This window comes from Coloeus monedula (genome assembly GCF_965178545.1).
Source record: "Coloeus monedula genome assembly, chromosome: 12".
In the NCBI taxonomy this organism is placed as follows: domain Eukaryota; kingdom Metazoa; phylum Chordata; class Aves; order Passeriformes; family Corvidae; genus Coloeus; species Coloeus monedula.
In genome coordinates, this window is record NC_138792.1 from 10,505,813 (window position 1) to 10,531,942 (window position 26,130).

Genomic DNA, 26,130 nt, shown 5'->3' on the forward strand with positions numbered 1-26,130 from the left:
TCCACTCCGTTTAATTGCATCCTTCATTTCTGTCTCTTTAAACACTCAGCCCAATATTAGAGGCCATGGAATTTCTTCTTTGTTTCTTTAAGATACTGAAAATCAAAGTAATTTGAAAAAAAAATCTTCCTAATTCAAGCTGTCAGAATTTGATGACTACGCTAATTATTTTTTCACATTTAGTCTGAATAGAACTCTGATTTTTTTTTTTTTTTTTTTTTTAACCCTAAACCTACAAGCAGTTATTTTGTCATCTCACTAACAGGTTTTTAACCCTTTTATGTCCCTAAGTGATTACAATTTGAATTGCTATATAGCTGTATCTTTTATGATATTAATGAAAAAGTTGCAGTAAGGGATATGTATATAAAATATAAAAGTGTACCTTTTAAAAGTTAACAAGCTTTACCACAAAGCATTCATGCAAAGTAGGACAATGTGTTTGCTCTCCATTGCAGTGTAGAAGGTTCTTTGTGTGACCTACTTCCCAGTTTTTCTCAGACAATTTACATACTACACTTACACTCCAAACCATCTCCTTGCTGAGATTTAGTTTGGTAACAGTTTAAGTTAAATTTGGTCTATCTCTTTCACAGACAGGACTTTGAGCCACTTGCCAGGTTCTGCAGCCTGTGAGTTGGATCCAGGTGATCCAAACAGCCTCTCTCATATGACTCAGGTCAAACTTAGGTAACCAACCATCTGCTTAAACAAGTCAGCACCACACAGTGTGCAGCCTTAACTAAACAGACTATTTCAGGCAAGATACACCAGCTCATGGCTAACAACCCCCCTTCAATTTTCCTTGATAAGTACAAAAAATCCTCCCTGCAAGGAAGAATGGGAGGTAGGAACAAGGCTGTCAGCTTGCCAGTCCGTATCTGTCCTAAAAAATCCCTGTATGTATGAATTATCTGAAACACTAAACTCCTCACAAAGGCACAGAAAGGCAAAATAAAACTGAATTCTCCATATGTGCTGAATTCTTTATGAATTTCTAGTCATCATCTATTCCCAAGACCAAATCCAACCATAAAAAAATACCAAAACTATTGTTAGATTTATAATAAACAAACTTTAATCTATCCAAACAATAGATTTTATTTCTTCTCCAATTAAAACATATTTGTTATCCTTAATAACATTCAGGTTAAATTAATAAGTTTAGTTACAAAACAAAAAGCAACAGAAAGCAGCCTCCTGTTATGATTTTTTTTTAATGTGAGAATAAAATACACTGATCAAGGAACACCTGGGTTGCACTTTAAATATTCGTACCATTACACAGCACAGTTTTTAAAAAAATAGAAAAGGTAGATAATACATTTCTGTGTGTTCAAAACTTTTATAACATGAACAACTATATTCTGTATATTCTATATTTTAAACCTTAGTGTGTGGAACTCAAAAATATATACACAGAACATATCAGCAGTTCCACAAAATAAGGAAGTGACATAATTCAGCAGAGTGATCATAAAACAGCTGTACTTAAATAAAAAGCTGTGATACTTCTAAAATTAGAAATGGAGGATCAGTCCAATAAGAAATAGTTTAAGTATTTTAAGGTGACTCTCATTAGAATAGTTCCTAACTTTTAAATTTAAATGCTGTAAACTGACAAGAACAAAAATGAAAGATTTCTAACGTTGCTAGTGAATTTTTAAAAAGCATTTTCTAGGAGATAAAGTTTAATCTTCGCCTATGAAAATATAAGATATGATGCAGTGCAAAGTATTAGCAGATAAATCAGTTAGGATTATGCTGTGTTAAAAAAAACCCCAAGAAAAATGCCAAACTGAACATTTTGTGTAGGGAGCAAATTTAAAATGAGCCTCCTCTCATGAAGGGCACAGGGTACATAAAATCCCCTTCATTTTTCTTGAGTTCTCCTTTAATCAATAACATTAATGTACATTTTATATACAGATGGATCTTTGTGAAAAACAGATGGCTAAAACCAGTTTACTGAAGCCAATTTATACATCTGAACCAGAAAAATACATAGGGAGACAGGAATTAAATTAAAACAGACAAACTTAACAAAGTAGCAGAAGTAAACATAAGGTGAAGTATTACAGCAGCAGGTTTTTGTGTATTGTCTGAATTATGTCACAACCAAAGTTACAGAAAAAAAGAGACTATTTTCAATCTTACATAATATTTTTAAAAAGCTAAAATCTCAGGTATAATACACATGTATACAATTATATTTTGAATTAACTTATTTACAAATTTTATATAGGGACAGGCTCTTTGTACAACTCTGTTTGTACAAACTTCAGTCATAGTGTCCTACCAAAGCGAAGCAAAGGAATGATCTCATATATAAAGGTTTACATTACTTGGGCTTTTCCATATCAGGTCTATGAATTTAAGTTACAAAATATACATATTTGCTTTTCATACATATTTCTTTTTACATACAAGAAATTCACTTAAGGAAAATAATTTGTAAAGTGTTAAAACATGTAGAGCTTGACAGCAGAAAAATCTAAATCCTGCCATATGGTTACATTCTGGAATTAACTGCACTTTTTACATTACGGTACACATTTTTAAAGTAATAAAACAGGCAACACTTGCATCCATAGTGCTGTGTGTTTCACTAATACATAAAAATTTCCTGTATCTTCGTAATATCTGTACGACACAGAGGGCATTCATTAAGTAATTGAGCACATTCCTTACAGGCAACTAGGTGACCACAGGGAATGAAGACAGCTGATACGTCTTTAGCCATACAGATTTTACAGAGCTTTTCCTCCTGCAAGCGTCTTAACTTCTCTTCAGTACTGAGGTCTAAAGAAAATAGACACATAAAAAGAAGTTAACATACTTAGTACCACTGACTCTTGTTCTTTTTTTTTTTTCTCTTTACACACAAGGACAAAGTTTTCTTCATATGATTTAAAGGTCACACCCTTAAAAAGAACAACAAAAAAATTTAAGAGAGAAGAATCCCAGCTGCAGGATGGAATCCTCTTTTTTTTACTTCCCCTTCTATCTCATTACATCTCCCAGGCCAATGCAAGCAGCGAGTGCATCTATCTTTGTAAGAGCTTGAAATACCTATAGAATTTAGGATATGCATATTTCAATCAGAAACCATTCTTTGCATGGACCTCTCACTGACAAGTTCCCCAAAATTTGAGCAGAAGGTGAAAGAAAGGATAATTGCTACTTAAGAAATTAACCTTAATTACTTAAGGTTAAGTAATTTGGATCTTATTTCTTTTTCTGAGTTTCCCCAATGAGAAAAATGAGGATGTGATTTCCTTCCCTGCCCCCATTTTCAAATTGCCCGTATTTCAAAAAGCTTAAAATCTGTAACACAGAAAGAGTCAATCTGGCATTGTATATGAGCTCTTTATTATTCCAGTATGCCCCATTTGAAAATACAAAATTCAGACACCCTCCCCTGCCGCTTGGGGGAAGCTCTGCACAGCCAACCACCAAAATGAGGTCCAGCTGCACTGCAAATTCTTTTTCCCCCACAATGTCCTATTAAAAATCTTATTAAAAGGAGTGGGCTGGTAAGATCTCTGCTTATCACACCAACCAGATGGTCTTTGCCCTCCCTATGACTTCACCCCTATGCTTGTCTTAAATTACAAATCTCCTGAATCAGAACTCCTGGGTTTGGTCTATTTGCAGAGTGCGCCACAAGGGCTTTCTGAGCGTGACCTGCACATTGCAGCAAAACTGGAACATAAATAACTGAATAGAAACACCATTTAGAAGCACGCTTGTTCTTACTGGCCAAGAACAAAAATACTTCTACCCCCAGCAAAATTATATACTGCAAAATAACTAACCCCCCACTATGACTTCTTCATATTGAATACACTGAATATGACAGTGTATCCCTGTGTCTATTTCATTTTGCCACATCTATATTTCTTCTTATAACTATATTCTTGTAGTTATTCTTGCTTTTGTTTTTAAATATAATTGTCACAACAATTTGGCCTTTTTTTGTTAGCACATACAACCTTTCTCAGAAGCATGCTAGACTGTCAGTGTTACACACTTCTGAGATACCAATACTACTTATTTTAGAGATGATATTTATAAATGCTGCTACACTCAAATATTTTAACATCCTGTTTGTTCAGGGCTTTTTTTGCACGTCCCAAACCAAATGTCTTTAATTTTAAGTTACAGTATTGTAACTTTACCATAGGTAAGACTGGGATCAGAGAGTAAACAGCTAACAATAAAAAGTATTTCACAGACTAAAGAACTGATATGAAAGTACACACAGAGGTTTTGTAATTGAATAAGCTCATCTTGCTCAACTGCGATTTCATTTGGTTCTTCTTCCCTTGTATTTTCTTTATGAGCACTTAAGTCTGCTACCAGATCCTCAACAGATGTGTGACTTTCTCCAGTCATCTGCAATCTCTTTTCCATGGTGTTCCTAATCTCAGACAAACTGAAACCCATGGCTATGGCACTTTGTACCAAAGGATTCTGTAAGAGATCATCTAAAACAAGAAATTAAAAACAAAACAAAAACACTTTAAGAAGGATGAATCTGATTATCTGACAGTATTCACAACAATACTTTAAGATACATATTTGCAAACAAATATGTAGCCTAAGGAACTATATTTCCAATTTGAGAATTTTGCTAATTGTAAAGACTGCAGATTTGAGTTTTCTTCTATCCTAGCTTTCCCAGTCTCCCTTCATTTATTTATATTATAGAAATCCTCCTAGATTTGCTGTTCGAATCAACAAACACGTTTCATGTAACTGTCACCACAAATTCTGTAGCTGAATGTTAAGTGAAATTCATCCAAAATTCCAAGTCCCAATGGATAAGTAACATTACACCAATTTTAATCCAGTTCAGGGAAGAAAAAAAAAATCATACGTATGTTGAGAGAAACCAGTATGTAATTTGAATTTATTAAACCAAAACACAGCAGCACTGTGTTACACCACCACCAAGCAAACAGATCTGTCCATGGTAAGACACAACACTACTTGGGGAAACCATTTTTCAGTCTGTTGGACCTTCCCCTTCATTTTACTAATCAACATTCAAACATCAAAATTTTTCAATTTTTAATTTTTAAAAATTAAGCCTTTTTTTAAAATAAAAAAGGTTCTTTTAGTTTCACTCTCATAAATGAGCCATATGGGAGAGATTCCAAAGCAGGTTTTTTGTAACCACTCTTACTAGCAACAGCTCCCATTCCCTGGGATGAAGCTGCTTGACTGGCCTCCTACTACCTCTTTAACTGTTTTATTTTTTTATTGCTGGTATTTGTGAAAAGCACTGCAGGAATGTGTAATACTGAAACACATAACAAACTGCTTCAGCTTGCTCAGCTTCCTAGTCCTTGCGATTGGACAGACCAACTCTTCCTGCCCCTTGAAAAAGGACTGTTTCCATTCAGTATTCTTTAACATTCATCCCAAAGCACTAATTCAATACTGGATGCACACTCACCAGCTATAAGACTGCATCCAACACAAACATCTTCCATGGTTCACAACTTTTACTTTACAGTATTTACCAAATTATATTACCCCTAAGAGAAATAAAATACATTCTCAAGTTCTTTAGAAGCAATGAAGCAATGGAAGAATATCATCCAACAATTTGCCTGTCATGCTTGATTTAAAAATGTAACAGGGTTATTTTTAAAATCAACCATTCCTGCCACTATACATTCAAATATGTATATTCCAAAACAGGGGGGAGGCTGTTTGTTTTAAACAGATACCTTTAGGAAGTATTGTCCCTTCAGCAGCTTCTGTCTAAAAGTGAAATAGAAAGAAACAAAATTATAATTCTGGAGAAAGTAGAAGGAAATGTATACAGTTACAAAATAAAAAACAGCTATTTGATCTCAAGTTATTTTAGAGACTACAACTAACCTGCTCTGAATAAATGATCAGTATTTTGTTAAAATTTTAACCCATCTTGGCAATAATCCTATGTACATGATTCTTAGTCTACAGAAGAATTCTGAAATATTATCAGTTTTACATTTTAGTGACTACACACAAGTTTAACAATGCTCTACCAAGAAGAAAAGAAAATGTATCTGCTATTATTCATCATAAACCTTAGGTTCCCAGGCTATAAAACAAATGGCACTTGTTCAGTATCCAGTATACAACGTTCACAAGGTACCCTGGCTATGATCCATAACCCAGCAATGGAGAACTGGGAGATCTGTGCACTCGGATTGACAGAAACAAAATACACCGCAATTCTTTCACTTTCTGCCAATGAAAGAAGCAGCAGGTGGATTAAGTGATATGCACATAATTAAAAGGTAACTTCATATAAAAATTATTTAGATTTTTTCTATTTTAACAAAAAGATTAATAAGCAAGAAACCTACTGTTGAATCCTTACGTCCATCTCTTAAGTGAACATTATTTATAAATTCTATCCCCTTTTCCTTGCTCACAAATCTGCACCTGAAAATAAGAATATTTAGATTTAATAAAACTGCATTAGCAGCAAAAATCTGTTGCATAACTTTGGAAGCTTTGATAAGTTTCCCACATTATACAGACTGCCTGCTTTTAAAATCTCTAAATGTTTAGTCAACATCCGTGATGTCGCTGTAATATTTCTAAGAACACCTTAAGCACTACTTATCTTCTTACATTTTTGGTGAAACAGAAAGCTTAAGAGTTTTTGGCCATGACAACTGATGACACATACTTCTAAAAATAAAGACTCACTCAAATGAAAAATAAACATTATGTTAAAATGCTGGTTCTTTTAGTCTTTCACAATCAAAGCAAACAGTCACTGGTCAGACAGGTGCCTTCCGTGCTTTCTTGCATTATTTCCCAGCCAGTCTTAGCCACTGGGCAGAGCTCTTCCCTACCAGAAGATTTAGGGAATGCTATAATTGCTTGACAAGAGTTCTCCAGCTCCAGCAGTTACTTCACTTTCAGGAACAGACAGCTGCTGTGAGACTGACACACTGTGACTGAGGCTGATGTGCAAACAGAACCCCCAAAAAACAGTTTATGATCTGAGAGGAAGTAATCAAACCCGACACAATTTATGCAATCTAAACCAAAATCAAACCCATAAAAGAGGAGCGAAATGTAGAAAGAAAACATTCCTTAACCATTCACTGCACCACACTAAAAACTTGGAATCATATCTCTTTCAAGTGGCAGAGACTAATAATTAAAAACTGCCTGTACCACTGTTAAAACAGGGATCAGCTAATGCATAAATACCAATCTCCAACTTCCAGAGAGCCATTCACCACAGAAAAGAAAATTGAGAGTCAACGCATAAAAGACACCGATTTTATCAATGTTAGATAGGTAACTAAATCTTTGTATTTGGATGACTTCTGTTCACCTGTGAGAACTACTGAGTCATACTGTTCTTCCTTTCCTCAAACCAGATTTTAGACGACATTGGCAGTCTTTCTAAAAACTACTTCTGGTACTACTACTACTACTACTATTACCTGGAATCCCTAATCCTTTATAATTAGAGAGAACTCTGTTATACATTCCACGCCGCTACTGACTTCTTCAGGTTTGTTTGCACTGTGGCAGCTGTTTAGTCATTTTGTATTCTGGTATAAGTTATAAACTTTTGCAAGTACCAAGCTATTACAACAACCATTACAATGTAGCACTTGAAAAACAAGAAAAATCCCTCAGATACATATTGACAAAACTACACGATTCTTCTTGCTGAGAAAGCAATCATCGCTTAAATCCACACATAGATATCTTTCCTTTAATAATGCCTACAAATAAGACAACATAAAATTATTTTCATAACTCTAAACAATGTTAAGCCATAATCAACCTTCTCAAATAAATAAGACTCAGACACACACCAAGAAAACACTAAGAGATACCTTACCCAGGAAACCATTTGGCATGTTGATCCCAAGGGTCTTCATTTTCCTTCCATTCTTGCAATCCTCCACCACAGTGGAAACATACAACGTGATCACCATTGCCTGAGGAAACACACAAGAATAAAGTTGCATACTTTACTGCACATACATACTATGTGCAGGCATAATACCAAGTTTTCAACTAAAATGTTACATTATTAAGAAAATAAATATTTCTTATACTGATTCACAATTTAAACTGAAAATAACTCCATTTTAACAGAGAACAACATGCACGATTTGAAACAAATGTTCAGGGGAGAACCAAACTTAAAGAAACACAAAAAAAGAGAAGCAAGTTTTCCTGAATTTTATTTTAGTAAGTAATAATACAGATAAAAAACAAAAGCTAAAAATAATCTATTATCAAGGAGCTCAATCCAGTGGTAAACAAGGCCTGAAAATGGCTGCCACAAAGAATGAGAGATGTTTACATGGCGGTGTGGTCCTCCATTTCCTATTAAGATCAACAGGCCCTAATCAGCAATAACAAACCCAGCTGAGGAGAACTGCATCCTCTCTGTTCTAGCACTGTGCCTACTGTGATCCAAGACTGCCCCAGAAACTGCTTAAACATTGTTTTAATTGGAATGAGAAGAGGTATGGATAGGGTTTCCCTAGAGAGTTAAATTCTTCTCAGGCCACAGGGAACAGTTTTCACAGAAGTCACCTGAAGAGTCCTCGGTTTGATAAGCTGGTGCTCAGTTAGTGCAACTCCACAATACAGATCTTTTGGTAGTTTTATGAATCCAAGAAGAAATCAATAAAATAGTTCTACTGGGTACAAATATTGCCCATTTATAACCCATACAGGAATATAGCAAAGATTTTATTTATGGCCACGGGTAAAATAAATGGAATCAGATTAAAAAGTTCTGAGAGCTACTAAGAGAGAAGTCAAGTAAGATGAGAGCAAGAAATTATCCCAGATAATCCCCTTTTCCTTGTCACCAAGTAAGAGCAACACTTTGCACTCGTACAGGATCTCTCACTGAGGAATTTCAAAGGTCTTTAATGGTACTGTGCAATTTCATCTAACTGAGAAACCAATGCACAGAGACGGTGTCTTAGCCAATTCAAACACTACATGTCCAGGAGTAAAAGCTCTTCTACTGGCACCACTGTCTTCATAAAGTAGGCAGTAGTGGTATTTGTGGTTTTGGGTGTCCACGTGCCATGATAATGCAAACATGCGTTAACTAAGTAGAATGGCACACAGCCTGCATTGTCTTGTTCACAGGCTTTTGTACAGGCCACAGGCCCATTCCTTACACCTAAGGTCTGGAGGACAGCACTTCATTTCTTAAAAAATATTAACTCAAATAATTGTCTTTGTGAAAGATGTATTATAAAGGTTTTAATAGGCAAGAAAATACTTGGCCGTTTTACTGCTAAGAACAAATTTATGATCAAGTCTATGCCTTGCTAGTAAACCATACCTGATACAATGTATACAATTTTACATAAGAACTGTGGAAAGTAGTTTGCAGAGTAAAGAGATTCTGGCAAATTGTTCCATATAAGAATTTTAAAAATTGAGGGTTTTTTTCATAACAAGACACTTCCTTATGTACAATTTCTTTGTAAAAGGTATTAGCCATTTCAAGGTCTGGCTTACCTGTGCTATAGAATCCAGCTTCTGCAAGTTGCTTCTTGTCAACAGGATATATCCAAGATAAAAATGTCTGTAAACGTTTTCCATATTTTGCCATAGAGGGATTCCTTGGGTGCTGTGCATTGTTCAGACCACTTATGCCAAGCTCAGCAGGAATAGATTCACTTGAAATATTTCCAACACCCCGGCCCAGGACAAAAAGGCATTTGGGAAAATGCCTCTTGTGTTCTGACCAAGCTCTGTCACTGGGTTCCCAGTTCTTCAATTTTCCACCACAACAAAAACATGCCACTTGATCACCAACACCTGTATAATAAAACCCAGCATTAGCTAATTCCTGTGGTGTCAACTGGCCATTGAGGGGCCAGTTGTGAAAAGACTTTAATCTTGTTTCTTCACTGCACATAGCAGGATTTTTAGGATAGAAACTATCTGACATATCCACAACCTGCCTAGTTCTCAAAAGGTAATCTGCCTCCACATCAGGGTCATCCAGAGCACACGGGAGGACTGAATTGCTGGAACCATTTTCAGTTCTATTCTGGTAGTTCTGGGCAACAAGATCCATGCTATTTTCCAGAAAAGCAGATTCAGTAATAAACTTGCAGCTGGGGGCAAGGTGTTTGTGTCTCTTAACTGCAGAATCCCCAGGCATCCATCCTTCAATAGTTGTATGGCAACTGAAGCACTTCACTTTGTCACCTTCTCCAGTATAAACAAAGCCGGCTTGTGCTAGAGCTAACACCGAAATGGGACAGCCCTGTGGAAATCCAATAAAAGTTCCCAGTCGGTCACGTTCCTGTGCCCATTCCTGGGCACCATCAGTGTCTGCAGAGGCACAAGCTTCTGAGTTATGTGGGACATTACACGACATCTCTTCATAAGCAGGTCTCTCCTTTAGATTTCCTAAACAAAGAATATATGTTTTAATTTCCCAGACAGAAGGATAGATCACATCCATATACAACCCTGGAGACTGGCTAAATTCAACTACCATCCTTTGTGTATTAAAATAACAACTCTTCCTCCTCTCCCCCATTTCACCCTTGGCTGTATCACCTGCTACACAGAGGCAAACACCAAGGTATTAAAACCAAAATAATAAAAAAATTGTAAAGAAAAGCAGGAAGATCAAGATATCTTAGAGGCCTATAAACATTTACCTGGAGAACACACAGGTTTATAGCTTTAAAAGTATGTTCCTTTTTTTTCCTAATAAAGATTGCAAGAATTAAATCAACAAAATACTTCTGGCCAAAACTCTGCCAAAAGGCTTCTGAACCTGAAATACAAAGTTACTAAATTTAAAATACTGATCTAAGTCAGACCACAGTTGCAAGATTTTAGAGCTCAATTCTCAAACACAACTACATATTACCCTCATGTGAAGGCCATGACCCCCATGCCCATTACAGGTGGGCAGCAACTGGTAAAAAAAATCAAAATAAAAACCTTTTTTACTTGTGTTATATTGTAAAGACATACCTCAATTTATATTTTAGCAAAATATCTTGTGAAATAAACTATCTGATATTTCACTGGGGCATTTTATCAAAGTGCTGTGCACTGCTTTTAAGATCAGTGTCTTGGGACTACCCAGCACAAGTGTTCATGTCCGGCATATTGCTTCCACTTTTCCATGCCCTGCCTACACTCTCTACAAAAATTCCTGTACCTCTGCCATCACCTCAGCTTTTCCTCCCTTCCCTCCCTGAAGGAAAATCATTCTTCTTAGCACTTGTTCCTACCCCTGCCTACACTTTTCCACGGTGAGTACCAACTACCAGTCCTGCCTCCCATCCCTTCTGTGCCACAAGGCTGCTAAGAGCACTCAAACAAGCTAAGCCCCATCTTTGTTGAGGATGAAACAAAGCAACTTGGCTACAGCGGGTCCTGTGCAAGAACCACAAATTGACAGTCATCACCTTCATCCCAACACAGATGAAGTCAAAGCACAGTAAACATTCATCTCTTGTCCAGACAAGTGCAGTGATACTATTGACTTTAAAAGTCTTGGCTATTGCTGATACACATCTTAAAGTGGCAAATTAAATTATAATGAGACTGCTCAAATAAACTTCTTAGCACAAAGCAGTAATAGTTCAGCAATTAGCAAAAAGAAAGGCATATAAGGAAGAGCAGAGTATGTACTTAACTGAACAAGTGTCCCTCTCTATTTTCCATAGGAATGCTGAAATATATCTATTTCCAGTCTATAAAATGTAGGCCAGCACACAAAAGCATAGCTTCCTCAAGACCTGCATTAATGTTGATTATACATTCTGTAATGTCGATGCAGATGTTCCAGTGATTGCTTCTATAACACCAGATTTAGCTTCTACAAAACCTGTTTTGGGGTTCAGAAAGGGGAGGGGGAAATTAAAATGCCTATGAATTGCAGGACTGCTGCATCCTCTGCCAAGATGACAAAGATAATTAACCTATAAGCAGGTAGGGAAAACGTGACATCAAACACCTGGCATGGGTGCTTCACATAATAACAGATACAAGATTTCTGAGCACCAGCTTTAATTACTTCTTTCAGTTCATTACTAATGTAAGAACACTAGAAATATGCTGTGGCTTTCTGTTTTAGCTTAGCAAATTCAAAAATAGCATCTGACTAAATAGCATTGACTAACCTACAAATCTGACCTATATGCTTGTTTTGACTTCGAAGGGCAAAAAACCCCAAACCAGTAATTACATTTAGTAATATGAAAGCTGCCATAAAACATGTATTTTTTATATACATACATACATAGAAATGTTTTTTATACTGAAAGCTTAAAAGCTTTCATGTTTATTGCTCACATTTATTTCCTTATAAAATCTTACTTTAAAGCCTCTAGAACTGTTCCTGTAAAGATCTCAAGTGACCTTAAGCATCTATCACTACTACACTGCATCCATGAAAGAATTGGTGTAACTCAAAACCAACTAGCTGCATAGTAATTTTCTTATCTGCATGCCTGAAAGACTTTCTAAAAGAACACAAACAAAGCCTACATCACATCCTTCAGAGGCTCCTTCTCAAACTGTTCATTAAAAAAACCAAAACAAATGCATATGGCTTTTGCTGTATGAATAGCAGTATATCTCTATTTCTATTGTATTTATATAGAAATGAGTTCAGCAGCAGTGAAAAAAACTCTTCCTATTTAAATTTTTTGCATTTTAATTTTTTGTTTTATGTACATTAGTTTTTTTCTACAATGCTATGAATACTTCAAAAACCCTTCTGTTAACATGGTGAATAAAAAAGAAATTATGCCCTCTACATGGTAATAATGAAAATATTTGCCACATTTGGATTCTCTGGAATTAAGCAATCCATCTCAATCCTCACAATCAAAACAGTATGAAAAGCACATACCAAGAGACCAGTGAGTACCGACACAAAAGGTACAATCACAACAGATCAATTCTTTAATATGAACTAGCTTTTTCAAATTATATCAACCACATAATTTAATCATGATGTCTTGCAGCAAAAAGGTTCAACTATGATTCTAAAAGCCTCTCAAAGTCACATCTAATTACTGCAATGACAGAAGCAGGACCAGTCCCTCCCCAGGTAGATGCAAGGTTTAACAATGCTCCAGCCACATTATGAAGCTCTTCCCTTACAACAGCCCCATGAAACATGGCTGGTTTACATTTCACTATAGTTTTATCTATGAGAAACATCTTTATCAAGCATTGAGGCAAACTCCTTGCCTGTGTAAGTACTGTTTTATATACAATATTAGTGCTACTTCAAATACAGTATCATGTTCAATTATTTCTATTTCGAACAACTGTTAAAAGCAACTATTCAAAGTGTAAAATTACAGCTACCTTAGGAAGAGTATTTCTGCACCGGTTTTTTAGCCATAGCCTAACTCCAGTTAGTTGGAATAATGATTTAGAACAATTATCTGGCATCATAACAGCACTCAGACAGATATTAACTGCAGCAGAAAAATGACTGAGGGTAAATTTTTGAATAGTTTATGGCTAAGAAATGTAAATTCACAAAAATCTGCCACCTAAGATGGGCACACAAGACTTTACAATATATACCAGTAGCCAATCTGAGTTCAGAGTATACTCTATGTATACTGAAGTTAATTAAGCCATTTTGCATAGGTTTTATTTAAGGACACGTGAATTAAAGGTAGAAGGTCCAGAAATGTTAACAATAATCATTTATAAAACCCAGATATTTTAACTATTATTGAAGCATTATATATCTTCTTATACAGTGAATAAACAAAATCTATTTTAGCCTGAAAGGTTTCCAGAAATTGAGCCAAGTTTAATCCTGCTTTTAGATATCTGAAGGCTATTTGCCATAAGACACCACCCTCTTTCACAAGCTGAATTACCAATTTATATAGCCTACTGATTATGTTTCAGAAGAAAAAATAAAGACAAAAATATATAGCAAAAATGTTAACTTATTCAAAATGCAAAATTGTACACTGTCGTTCTGCAAAACAAACATGTTTAATTCAGCTTTAAAAATATTAACAGGTCTGGATTTTATGCAAAAATACAACATGATCATATTATCTAGATCTGAAAACCTTCAAAGGAAAAGTAGAAAACGCACTTTTCCCTTTCAACTATATTTTACTAGACATGATTATTTCCGTCCTTAACCCTAAACCAGATTGGCATTATAAGGAGTTATTTTTAATTCTTTTACATGACTAGCATGGGAGTAACCTCCAAGTCAGAAATCTACTTGCACAGCCTCATGTTCCTGACCAAAGGGTACATGTTAGTGTTTATTGTTGACTGAATTTTGAAATGTGAGTAGTACACCAAGCGAATATCAAAAAGAACATACTGTACCAGCTGACACACAGATTATGCATGTGTCACTTCAATGAACTTCAGTTTCTGCCTGCTCAGCTGCAATTGGATCAAGGAAGGTGCATGCTGCTAACTGAAAACATACTTATAAAGATTATAAAAGTATAAAATGACCAGAAACATGACTTATTTAAACAGTGTTTACAAATTTTAGCATATTTGTATCTAATTATCAATAGCCATTTTTAAAAAAAGTTCTGTTTATATTCTTTTTAATTTATTTTAGAAAGAGAGTATATATCTACAGAATGCCTCCTGATTCAATGCCAAAGCTTACATAACCCCATCAGCTCAGCTTCATTTGTCTGTTCTTCCAACAGGTCCTACTTAGCCTCCCATCAGGGTTTGTCATTACAGGAAGTCAGTCAGTTGCTCAAGGTTATAGTAGGCTATTATACCCTCCTGATTTCTGACTTTAGTCACAAAGACTTCTACGCTCTCCCCATCTTCAAAATGTACATAACCAGGCAAACAGAAATACACCATTTTGAGAACTATTTTTACATTGTGTTTTTCTTCATGAAGAAGTCATACAGGTATGGAATAGAGAAATGAAAAAAAAAAAGGATTCATGGCTGCTAAGGGCAGAGAAAAAAAATCCTTTTTGTGAACTTGCAAGTTAAATGTCATCACAACTTCAGTTGTATGTATGAGAAGGAAGGAATAAATACCAGCTGCTATAGGAAAAACTGGCATGCTGTAGCCTAAGATACTGCTCCTGTGGCTAAGAAACAAACAAAAAAAAAAAACTGAGTCAACAAGGGTTATTAAAAAGAACAGCCAGTAGTAAAAAATGCCTATTAAAACCTGCAGTGCCCTGAGATGCATCTTCTTTTTCCTGAGTATGAGCTGCGCTTCAGCTTTTAGTGCTACATCCTTCTTTTACAAATAATTTAAACTCCTAGTTAAAGAAAAATATGGAGAAAGAGGGCGTTTTTCATCAGGGAGATATTATCATATGAAATTTCAGTTACAGCAACATGATTCATGCCACAGCAAAACTGCTGAATCTTCTGGATTCTATAGCAAAGTTGGAGAGGCATTGGACCAGCACCTCCTGCCTCACCCACTGGCGAGGGTGTTCCCTGCCCTGCCAGTGCTCCTGCCCACAGCAGCCATGCTGAACTCATCACTCACAGAGTCACTCAGCAGCAGCCTGAGGCAGAACAGCATCCTGATACTTTCTGGTGTCACAGCACGAATGTTTTGCTATTAAAGAATGAGAAGAATACATACATATATATATACATAAGTGTGTGTATTTATACATGCACATCCCTCATCATCTTGTAAATTTGGAAATCTGTCTTGAATTATCCTCTATATTTTATTTTTTGCTTTGTCAGGAAATGGGGATGACTTGGGAATTATTTCTAATTATAATATTTTACCAAAAAAGAAATATGAAAGTTGTGCCTGTTGAAAATACTCTGCTTGCCTTCCTATTTAATAAGAAACTCTCCAAAACACTGAAGGGGAAGGACAATGATCTGCAAGATATGTGCAGCTTCATTTTACATTTTATATGACAGGAGTGACACTCAATTCAAGCTTTGCAGTATGCCTTCTTCATCTTAACAGCATTCAGTCTTCACACACAGCTACATTTTTTATGTTTAAAAATCTTGTGGTTTCCAGAGCCTGACTTTAAATCATCATGCTCAGAATATTTTGGATTAGAACTCTGCAAAAAAGACCCAATGCTATGAAAACTAAAAAGCAGCAAAGGACTGCACACTGTTAAACAAAACAATACAAAAGGTACTTACAGTAGTTTTCCCTAAGGAATTAGTATCCAATCAGACCAAGTATAGCAATGGATTAATCAAAGCAGATACAGGTTTCATGGCTATTTTCCATCAATCTTTAGAACGAATTCCAATACTTTCATTCCTGTTGGTAGAAACAAAAAGAGGTTAAAAACCTTCTTTTTCACATAACCTTCAGCACTGTTTATGAAGCCACAACTTTGAAACTATGAACAAAACAAACATTTTAAAATTCTCTCCCTTGGCCAAAAAATCCGAACTAAAATATATTCTAAATTTGAAAGAGTCTGAGGTCAGGGAAAGTCTGAAATGCATATATTTTACTAAAACTAGCAAAGGACATAAATTGGGCATATTCCAGAAAATCCAAAGACAACAAAACAAAATCCTGGAACTAAAAACTAGAGGGCAGCAAAAAGGAGAAAGAACGTAACAGCAGACAGAATTAAATCCCATGATCCAGACTTCTCTTCTCTCTCCTAGGAAATTCTGTATCTGATTATAAATTGGATTTTCTGGAAGTCTTCAGCTCCCTGCAGCTGTACCACCCACTTTGGGAGGACAGCAACAGACAGAAGTCCTATCACAAGTACACACGGCCTGAAATGAAATCCATTTTCATACTTCTAAAATTGAGATATGAACACACATTTCCTTACTTTCCTGGTAACAAATGCAAGTCTGTCTTGTATCAGTGGGAGCAGTCAAAAAAACCCACAACCAACCACCCTCATCAGCATTCTTTCACTTTTGCTGATGGTTGCAAAGGGCGAGATCAGGCGAGGCACAGAACAATCATTAACTTATTCCTTTGCCCTTCTTGGCCAGTGCTGTAGGTGCCAAGCTTTTCATAAAAGGAGGTAGTTGGGGATTCTTTAAAGGACCTCAAAGAAAACTTCAAAGAAATCAAATAGATAGCAAAAGGAAGCAATTAAGAAAATGAAAAATATCCAAATAAAAGCTAAACCAACCAATCCATCACACAAAAACTTGCTTTCTTAGAGATGATACTTCACTGTTGTCTTCTCTGTTATGTGGTGACTTACTTCAGGATAAACACTGAGTAATTAAGTTAGTGTATTTCCTACTGCTCTTTGTCAAGGTATTAGATTAAAAAAAAAAGTATTTGACAAAAAGGTAAAAGAGGGTTTTTTCATGCAGTTGGTTGCCTTTCCTTCAAAAATGGTCTACTGTAAGATCTTGAAGTTTCTATATGTTCATTAGGAAACTAAATTCTCCCAGTTAGTTACATGAAGCATTGCAATTAAAATCACAACGTAAGACTGTAGCAGTGAAGGGATAATGAAAGTAGTGCTGCAAACATGTTTGCATTTTAGAGCAGATGCAGATTAAAAACAGTGCAAAAATTACCCAAACCAATCTGAGTACTTACACCCATTTATAGAGCTTTCAGCAGGAAGACAAAAGCATCAGACAAGTAGTACAGAAGCAGAAATACACTTACTGTTAAAGAGAAAAATGTAAGCATAACATCATAGACATTGTGCAAAAGAGAACTGCTTGAACTTAAATTACCGCTGAAAAATACTACCTGAGTGAACTTCTCCCTGTAGAATTCTTAATAACTACTGTAATCTTAAAAAAGAAAAGCTGAACAAAACTGCATTTTTATTAACAAGAAGCAGTTCTAGAAAGCGACGGGCCTAATAAAAGAAAAATAATACAAGAGTGGGCAGGCAGAGATAATATTCAAATATGTGAAAAGAACCACAGAGACCACAGAAGCGCTTATTAGACAGCTAATTTTTCATTCACTTCTGCAAAGAGCAGCATTGAAGATTTCCACCCGGAGCGCTGCGGACCCTCGAGCCGGGGCACGGCTCGGGACCGGGTCTGGGCTCCGCCGGGGCAGCCCCGGCCCGGTCCGGACGCTCCCGCGGGCGGCGGCGCGCCCGTCCCCACGGCAACGCCTCGCCGGCCGGGACCGCCCCGCCGGGTCTGTGAGCGGCCAGGGGCAGCGGCGGCCGCACCGGCCCTCGGCACCCCCGGCACCGCCGTGGGGGCTGGAGCAGAGCTGAAGGACCGAGCCCCCCGCCCAGCGCGGGCGGCCGGGGAGCCTGGCCCGCCTCGGAGCCCCGCCGCCGCCCCGGCCCCGCCGCTGTCGCGGGCACTCACCGGGCACATCCCGTCCCGCACGGTCCGCGGCGCGGGAGCCACTCTCGGCAGCGCTCTCCGAGAAGATGGCGGCTCCCGGCAGCCTCAGCGCCGCCCGGCAAGGGGCAGCGCCCCCTGGCGGGCCGATGGGGGTGCGGCGGGCGGGCTCCCGCCGGCGGAGGGCGGCGCGTGGCGGCAGCGGGCGGGAAGTGCAGAGCGGCCCCGCAGCTCTGAGCCGCCTCGGCCCGTCAGCCCCGCTCCTCATCCCCCTCAGCTCCTTCGGTCCCCTCAGCCCCGCTCCTCATCCCCCTCAGCTCCTTCGGTCCCCTCAGCCCCTTCGGTCCCTTCAGCCCCGCTCCTCATCCCCCTCAGCCCCTTCGGTCGTCACAGCCCCGCTCCTCGTTCCCCTCATCCCTGCTTCTCATCCCCCTCAGCCCGTTCCGCAGGCACATCCCCTCCGTTCCCTCGGCCCCCTCAGCCCTACTCCTCAGCTCCTTCCGTTTCTCCGTCCGCTCCGTGCCTCACTTCCTACCGGTCCCGGCTCCGCGCCGGCCTCGCCTCTCCTCTCCTCTCCTCCCTCAGCATCTCTAGCAGCCCCTTCATGTCACATCATCTTCTTCAGACGGTTTCAGGTCTAGAAAATGCTCATCCCAACGCTCTCCTTGCTCTCACCTCTTGTCCCCGCAGAAGTACAGCTTGTTACGACTTAAATCTGTTAAACCAGAATTTTTTTTGGACTTGAATTTTCCAAATCAGACAGAAACCTGAGGCTATTTTCTTTGGTAGTTGTAGCCAAAATCATCTAATCATTCTCATGGCTAAGACTAAAATGGTCTTGAACATTAAAATATTGCTTTAACCTTTCTCTGTTTTTTAAAATCTCAACTGACCTCACTTATGACCCAACACATATGTAGCCAGAGTATTTGGTTGTATGTATGTAGGGGACCTGCTTCCTGCTATCCTCGGGAAAACTCAGCTATTTGGAATAATGTTCTCATGGTTTTTTGGTTTTCCCCTTGTGCATGTCAACAGTAGCAACTCACTTTTTCAGATCACTATCTCCAAAGACTTTGTGGCAGATAGTATGGACAATATCAGGAGAAGCAGTGCAATTATACAATGTATTAGAATGTTTGCAGGTTCCAGGGCTTACACTGAAAGCCCTTTTGAGGAAGGATTTCTTCTCACTTTGTTGTCTAGCACCTACTAAGGTCCCAGTTTGATTCAAAGCTTCTAGTTATTACAAGTAACTATAGTATACAGAAAGTAATGAAATAGTAACAAACTCACTTTGATTGAATAGAAAAAACGGATAATGATTATTCAGTAATCAACAACAGTACTCAATAACTTAGGATGCAATTCCACATACCACTTGCTCTTCGTTCAGAAAAGAATGACCCACAATCTATAACATATTTAGTGATGTAGCACAATGGTGATGTGGAGCCTATAAGAAATAAACAGCTGTACTGAGTCACATCCATCTAAACTTATTCCACAGCAGACCAAAGCCAGATCATTTATTTAAGAATCTCTGGCACAATAAGAGGTTTGCACCTTAACACTGCAATGTGAACATGAATATTTAATCTTCTAAGTCCTTGTAGTACCACATTATTAATACATTCATTAGCAGTGATTTTCACAAGGGCCCTTGCTCTGTTGAGGTTTGATACTTCTCCAGATGAAGCAGATTGTTTTCAGAGGTCACAAAGTGGTTTTGCAGACACCCACTTTCAGGTTTTGATGTCTAAATCAAAAACTATGGTAAAAGTTTAAATTGAAAGGCTCCCATCCCTGCAGGAGGTTGAATTAGATCGCCTCCCGAAAACCTTTCCATCAAAAAATATGAGATAAAATAAAACTGAAAAAATCAGATCATACCAAAAGTACAGTATCCTTGAAATTTTCTTTACACAATCATGTTAAAAATTTCAGTCAGTTACAACCTGTTTGAGTCAGATAAACATAAACTGGACTTAGCACATAGTTCTTTGACACAAACTGTTCAGTCAACAATGGGTCATGCGTCACAGAGGTTCACACAGAAAACTGTATTTGTTGACATTATCCCTAAGAAATTAATGCAATTTATTTCCTACTCATCTCATTAACTAATCAATTGGACCATTATTACCAGATGAATGAACGGAGTGAAAAAACCTCTGCAATCCAGAGCTGAGATTTCAGATGTGCAGCAAACAAGAAAATCAAATATGGAAAAATGGAAAAATGACAAAATGGCGCCTTGACAAGGAACATTTTCTCATGAATATGACAATAGAAAATCAAATAACTAATAAGTAACAGATGTCTGAAAGCTGTCTTTTCCCTTGAATTATATCCAGTGCTTTCACTACCATTGGAAGAAGAGATGCAGTCATTTGATAGGAAAGCCATGCATTTGTACGCTGGTCCACAGAAAATCAAACCTAATTCTCTCTTCCAAAATGGGACACTCTTTCTCTTTACCCACAGCATTTACTATTACAGCACATTCTTTCCTTCTTTTTGTTGCAAGCAGGTGATAAACATCATTCTCATTACATTTTCATTAAGGGAGTAGAGGAGTCTGAAGGGAAGTTTGAGAAAAATAGAGGCATAATTATAGTACAGAAACAGGAAAAGCTGAAAAAACACGATGAGCCTTTTCAACTTCAGCAATGAAATCTTATGCAAGACAAACATTCCTATAACTCCCAAATCCATTGCTGATCAGACAATGCAATAAAATACCATCTCATTAAAACTAAAGCCATCAAATAATGGCAACAGTACTGAACTTGATAATACATTCCCTATGGGAAAGTTAGCATCTAAGCATGTAAAAACCAAATCTTCATTTGATGTCTTAGTATGCTACTGCTGAAACTACTTTTCAGTTCACTTCAGTGTGGTGTCAAATCAGAGACAAACTGTTTACTTTCTTTCACAATTCACTGAGCAGACAAGCTAAGATAAATGCCAAATGAAGAGGAAAATGCAACTAGTGATTTATCTTAGTTCTGTTTGAACTGATTAATGCAAGAAATAATTATCTAGAGCCAGGACTTTGGACTTAGCAAGCATGTGACATATGACTACATACATGGTTTTCTATTCATAATTCCTTCATGCTGGCACACAGGTACTATGTAAGTCTGATATAATAAGTACAAAAATGGCAAGTTCAAGGCAATGCTTCCCTATTCCCTGCATGCTTCCACATTTATGCCCCGATAGGAGAAAAGAGACAGAGAGGAGCAAAGAGGAATGCTGTGGTTAACAAACACGTCCCTTTAACTGATCACTTTGGTCATTAATTTCCATCATCCTGTTGATGATGTCTGAGAATTATTATATATGCGGGCAACTCAACATGACCATCCAAATCTTAGCAGAGTAAATTTATTAAATGCGTTATATTTCTGTAGAAGCTAAAAAAAAAAAAATATATTCGTCACATGTCAAAGGCAGGTGTATTTAATTAAGTACCTTCTGACCTTGAACTCACTCAAACGATCAGAAAGAGATGCAGCAGCAGAACAGAGAGCAACAGACAAGGTGCCCCAGACGGCTTTCCAGGCTGGGGTCAAGAATGAGGAATCACGACTGAGAGTTCCAGAAGTAGCTTCTTTGACTCCTAACAGTACCTGCAAACCCCAAGTTTAGGTAGGGGTTCAGAATTTCTCTGACTTAGTTACCATTAGCCACAAGCACACTTTAATTTTAACATAGTTGGTATGTGGGGTGCACAACTCAAACAAGGGTGTGGACCGTGTTGGTAAGAGTTTGATTTACCAAATTCAGGTTTTATCTTCAAACCTTCACATTCTCTCAATGCACTAATACCATTAACCCCTCACAATAAACCAGCACAAGGCAACTATGCCATGGGATAAGTGCCTGCCAACTTCACTAACAGCCACACCAATAGCTCTGGCAAACTGCAGATACTGCCCACCTATCACAGGGGGTCCGATGCTGGTCAGCACCGGTATGCCACGACCTTCCTAGAGAGAGCATCCTGCAAAGAACAACTCTTCCAGGGGCGATGGCAGGCCTCCCTGGGCAGCACGGGATTTCAGCAAGTGTAGCAACTTCTCTGCTACAAGTGATTCCAGCTCTTGTGATTCAGCTTTGTGAAATCACCCAAGGCGAGCTCGGGAACAGAGAGATAGGAGCCTCGTTTGGTAATTCCACAGAGATAGCTTTTATTGTCCAGCAGCCCCTGTGGAAGAAAAGACAAAGACTCCCTAACTGAGGCAGAAACAGGGGCTTTTTATGGGAAAGGCAGGGGGTGGAGTAGAAACCAATTAGCCAACTGGGTACAGGCTATCACCACATAGAAACAAGGCATGCTGGGGGTGGTTCACTTTATCACCATGGCCCGAGGAAGGTTGCTTATCTCTGGGAGAGTCTTTTTACACTTAGGCCTGTCTCCTCTAAGGGAGCGCAGAGGGCTCTTGTGCCAAGGGCTCACAGCCCTCCACACCCACCCACTGATAAGTGGTGACTGTTTGCAAACATCAGCTTCCTACACTTCCTGCATCACCAGCACTCAGCCAACCCTCCCCAGAAGCTCCAGCCACCTGGAGCTTCTCTGCACACAGGCCAGCGGAGAGGGGCAGAAGGACAAACTGCAAGCACAGGCTGCACAGCTGCTGGGACACCAGCATGGGCTGCCTGGCTCTCCCAACACTGGACAGACACTGCTAGGCAGCTGATACAACAAACTCTTTGTGTGTGTGACCACAGATTCATTACAGGCTGAAGCTCTCAAAGGGATTTTGGCAGCAGAACGCAGTAAGTCATCCCATTTTTTTGTGGGATATGTATGTAATCCAAGAGGCGTAATGATACAGAGCCCCATCCTGAACAATATCCAGCTATCAGATCAATGACTGAATGATGAGCTGTGAGCCCAGGAGTATCTGCTTTGCAAGTTGTACTCTGCCTTTCTGCACTAATGGATTTAGAAAGTGCTACAAGACTCCAAATTACACTGCCAGTGATACTGTCACTGCTAAGCTTGCAAAATATGCAAAATACATGGATTTTTTTTTTGTTATTTTCACACCTGACATACTCTTGAAATTCCAGTAATTGACCTTGATGTGGCATTTTCAAGGAAGGTGTATGTACTGGAAGACAAAATGTCGCCTCATTAATTTATTAGTTTTTTATTGTGCCATCATTCTTCAGAGCAGGCAAGCAGGAATTGTTCATGCAATAGTTCCAGCACAAGCTGGGAGAAAAACCCATTAGATCAGTTTGTCTTCATTCTTCAAATGAATCCCAGCAGTAAGTGTCTCACAGATCTCCACTTCTGCACTAACATTTTGCCATTCGGTGACACTGTCATTAAAGAAATAACTATCCTTTTCCCTGTTGTTGTAAGCTGCTGCTGAAACAGATTTTGGGAGGGTCTTTTTGTCTTTCCTTGTCAATGCTAATCAGAAAAAACCAAACCGTATTCTTTAGCGCTATATGCTCTGATGAGAGAGAAATACACACTGAAGTAGTGAAACATATTGTCAAGCAAATAACTGATCTGCTGCCTACCGAATGCTGTTCCAATCACATTACTCCAGGCATTGCTCACAGCACCATTTTTAGCAAAGCCCCTTCTTCATAGGCATTATGCAGAAGAGTTTAATTAGTCTTCTGCCTTTCATTATTCACCAGCAGGTTGCACAAACATACACAGAACCAACAAGTTAAGCCTTGACCAGAAGACTTGCAGGTCAATCAGGTTTGGAAATGGAATCTAAATCTAAAGCTGGCTCTTGCCTGTGTTGGCAAGTGGTAAGAAAAGCAAACAACTCTGACTGAAACAACACTGATTTCTGTGAGCTGAAAACAAGCAAAGCTTTCCAAAACAGTGTGATCCTCCACATCCACTGATCTTAATTAAATCTGGGACATTTTATAGCTCAGGATGATGCAGTGACACTGAGCTTAGCTATGAAAAAGCCCAAAAGTTGCATGATGTGTTTGACAATCACTGTCTGAGAATGTTTCTCATTTCTGTTGTCCAGATGAATGGAAACAGCTGGTATTACCTAATGTTTAGAATTTTTACTTGCCTAAACAGCATTTACCAAATGGAAATCATCTGAATAATGTGGAAGCATGTCTTCTTTATATCTTTATTTCTTCCGTGTGAGAATTTAGGAAATGTCTACAGAAAAAGAACAAGAGCAATCACGAAACAATTACTGATGTTTTGGTTTTTTTTAAAAAGGGAATTTAGAACAATTAGTTCTTACATGGACATAATGCAAAAGCCAAATAATAAAAGACATTTTATTCCAAAAAGTCATTATTAATTGTCTGTGCAGAAAAAGTAAAGCACTCAATTCCTCAGAGCAGATAATAAAGTTATGCCCTGTCACATAAATTCCATGGAGCAGGTTAATACAAAGGAAATGAGCTGTTGGATGTTTTATTTCTTCTGCTTTTCTACATTTCCAGCTCTCCCAATGGATGTCTGTAGTGTTTATTTAAAAAAAAAAACAAGAAAAAATACAATTTTAGAAGATCCAATTACCACTGATATTTTTCTAGCTATTTATTTGGTGGATAATGTACTACACTCTTGAAAACCTTGTATTTACTGCTCAGTTAAATAACTTCCCGCTGCTATCCAGCTGTTACCATAGTGGTGACACAGGCATTTCCTTTAATGTAGCTGGGACAAAGCCTGCAGAGTACTTCTTTATTCAGGCAGGAAGCACAGTAGGTGACTTAAGACTGTGCTGTGACATATCCTGCCTTTGCAGGCATCATTTTTCCTTCTTTTCAAAATTTCATTTTATTCCATTATTTAGAAAGGTAAATGTCAACCTGTAGAAACAACAGAAGGAAACACAAAGCTGTCCTGGCTTTTAACAAGGCTCTCTTACTCATTTATATGAATCTTAGGATCCCCAGAATGCTTTTTCTAGCACACAAAAGCCTCATGAAAAGATGAAGACTAAACTATAAAAGCTGTTTTATAAAACTAAAATATAAATCTTATTTTTTAACCTAGGAATTCCTCACAATTCAGCTAACATCAGGTGGTACCGAGAAAGATGTTTCACTACATAAAGATGTCCACCACAAAAGCAAGGATAAGGCAAAACTGAATATGACTTTATAGCCTGGAACAAAGACTACTCTGTGTCAATAACATATTATTCTGAAGAGGAATTGGTACATACTTATTTTTAAATTATTTGGCTTTGCCTACATTACTTTATTAAAATGCATGACTGTCTATGTTTTAGAGGTTATATGTCATATATATCATGTGTATTAATTAACTAGAGTATGTTTTATATAAATCCTACCATTAAATATTTTGTATAGTACCATAGAAATATTGCGGAATCAGACTCTTCTCGGAGTAAATTTTAAAATTGTTTCTGTCACATGTATTTCTACATAGCATGTACTATCTTTTATTTTCAGCCTGTCCCAGTCTATAACCAATATACTTCAAGAAAGAAGTGGTTAAATTCCTTAAGTAAACTTGGTACATGAAGGCAAAATCTCATATTTTTACATTCAGACCTTACACAGCTACTCCTACATGTATCCTTGCACCTAATATCTTTTGCTAGATTTTTGTTTTCTGTTTATGTGTCTCTTAGGTTTATCTTCTAAATAGTTATTGTACTTGCTTATAATACCCTCTCATATTACTCCTTAGGTCTGCAATTCTGTGCCTCTTACCATCCGCACGTATCTTTTAAATATATATACGTATTTTTTTAAATAACCTATCATAAATATGTTAGGCACTTGTAAACTGAGTGTATCTTCTATCACACTGCATATGGTATGCCTGGAACGTGGTCTGTATCTAATTTAAAATGTAAGT

The 26,130-nt window shown here is 37.9% G+C and overlaps 1 protein-coding gene across 5 annotated transcripts; it reads right to left on the bottom strand.

Annotated features, from left to right (window-relative positions):
- Positions 1-1,058: 1,058 nt before the first annotated feature.
- XIAP (X-linked inhibitor of apoptosis) lies at positions 1,059-18,386 on the bottom strand. 5 transcript variants are annotated; one of them, XM_082289647.1, is made up of 9 exons: positions 17,713-18,056; positions 17,554-17,624; positions 16,161-16,284; positions 9,532-10,434; positions 7,877-7,976; positions 6,369-6,447; positions 5,742-5,775; positions 4,266-4,490; positions 1,059-2,802 (listed from the first exon to the last, which is right to left on the bottom strand). In XM_082289647.1, exons 4-9 carry the CDS (start codon positions 10,400-10,402, stop codon positions 2,609-2,611), a joined length of 1,503 nt encoding a protein of 500 aa, XP_082145773.1. In that variant the 5' UTR covers positions 10,403-10,434; positions 16,161-16,284; positions 17,554-17,624; positions 17,713-18,056; the 3' UTR covers positions 1,059-2,608. The 5 variants fall into 5 exon arrangements, with proteins under 5 accessions (XP_082145773.1, XP_082145771.1, XP_082145772.1 ...); XM_082289645.1 differs by lacking the exons at positions 17,554-17,624; positions 17,713-18,056 and adding an exon at positions 18,297-18,386; XM_082289646.1 differs by lacking the exon at positions 17,554-17,624.
- Between the last annotated feature and the right edge of the window lie 7,744 nt (positions 18,387-26,130).

Bases quoted from the DNA above. Each gene is read 5' to 3' on its own strand.
- XIAP (XM_082289645.1), bottom strand. From the start codon at position 10,402: ATGTCGTGTAATGTCCCACATAACTCAGAAGCTTGTGCCTCTGCAGAC. The intron at 7,977-9,531 runs GTAAGCCAGACC...GTGTTTCCTCAG, and splicing joins AGCTGGATTCTATAGCACAG to GCAATGGTGATCACGTTGTA. The intron at 5,776-6,368 runs GTAGGTTTCTTG...TTTCACTTTTAG, and splicing joins ATGGACGTAAGGATTCAACA to ACAGAAGCTGCTGAAGGGAC.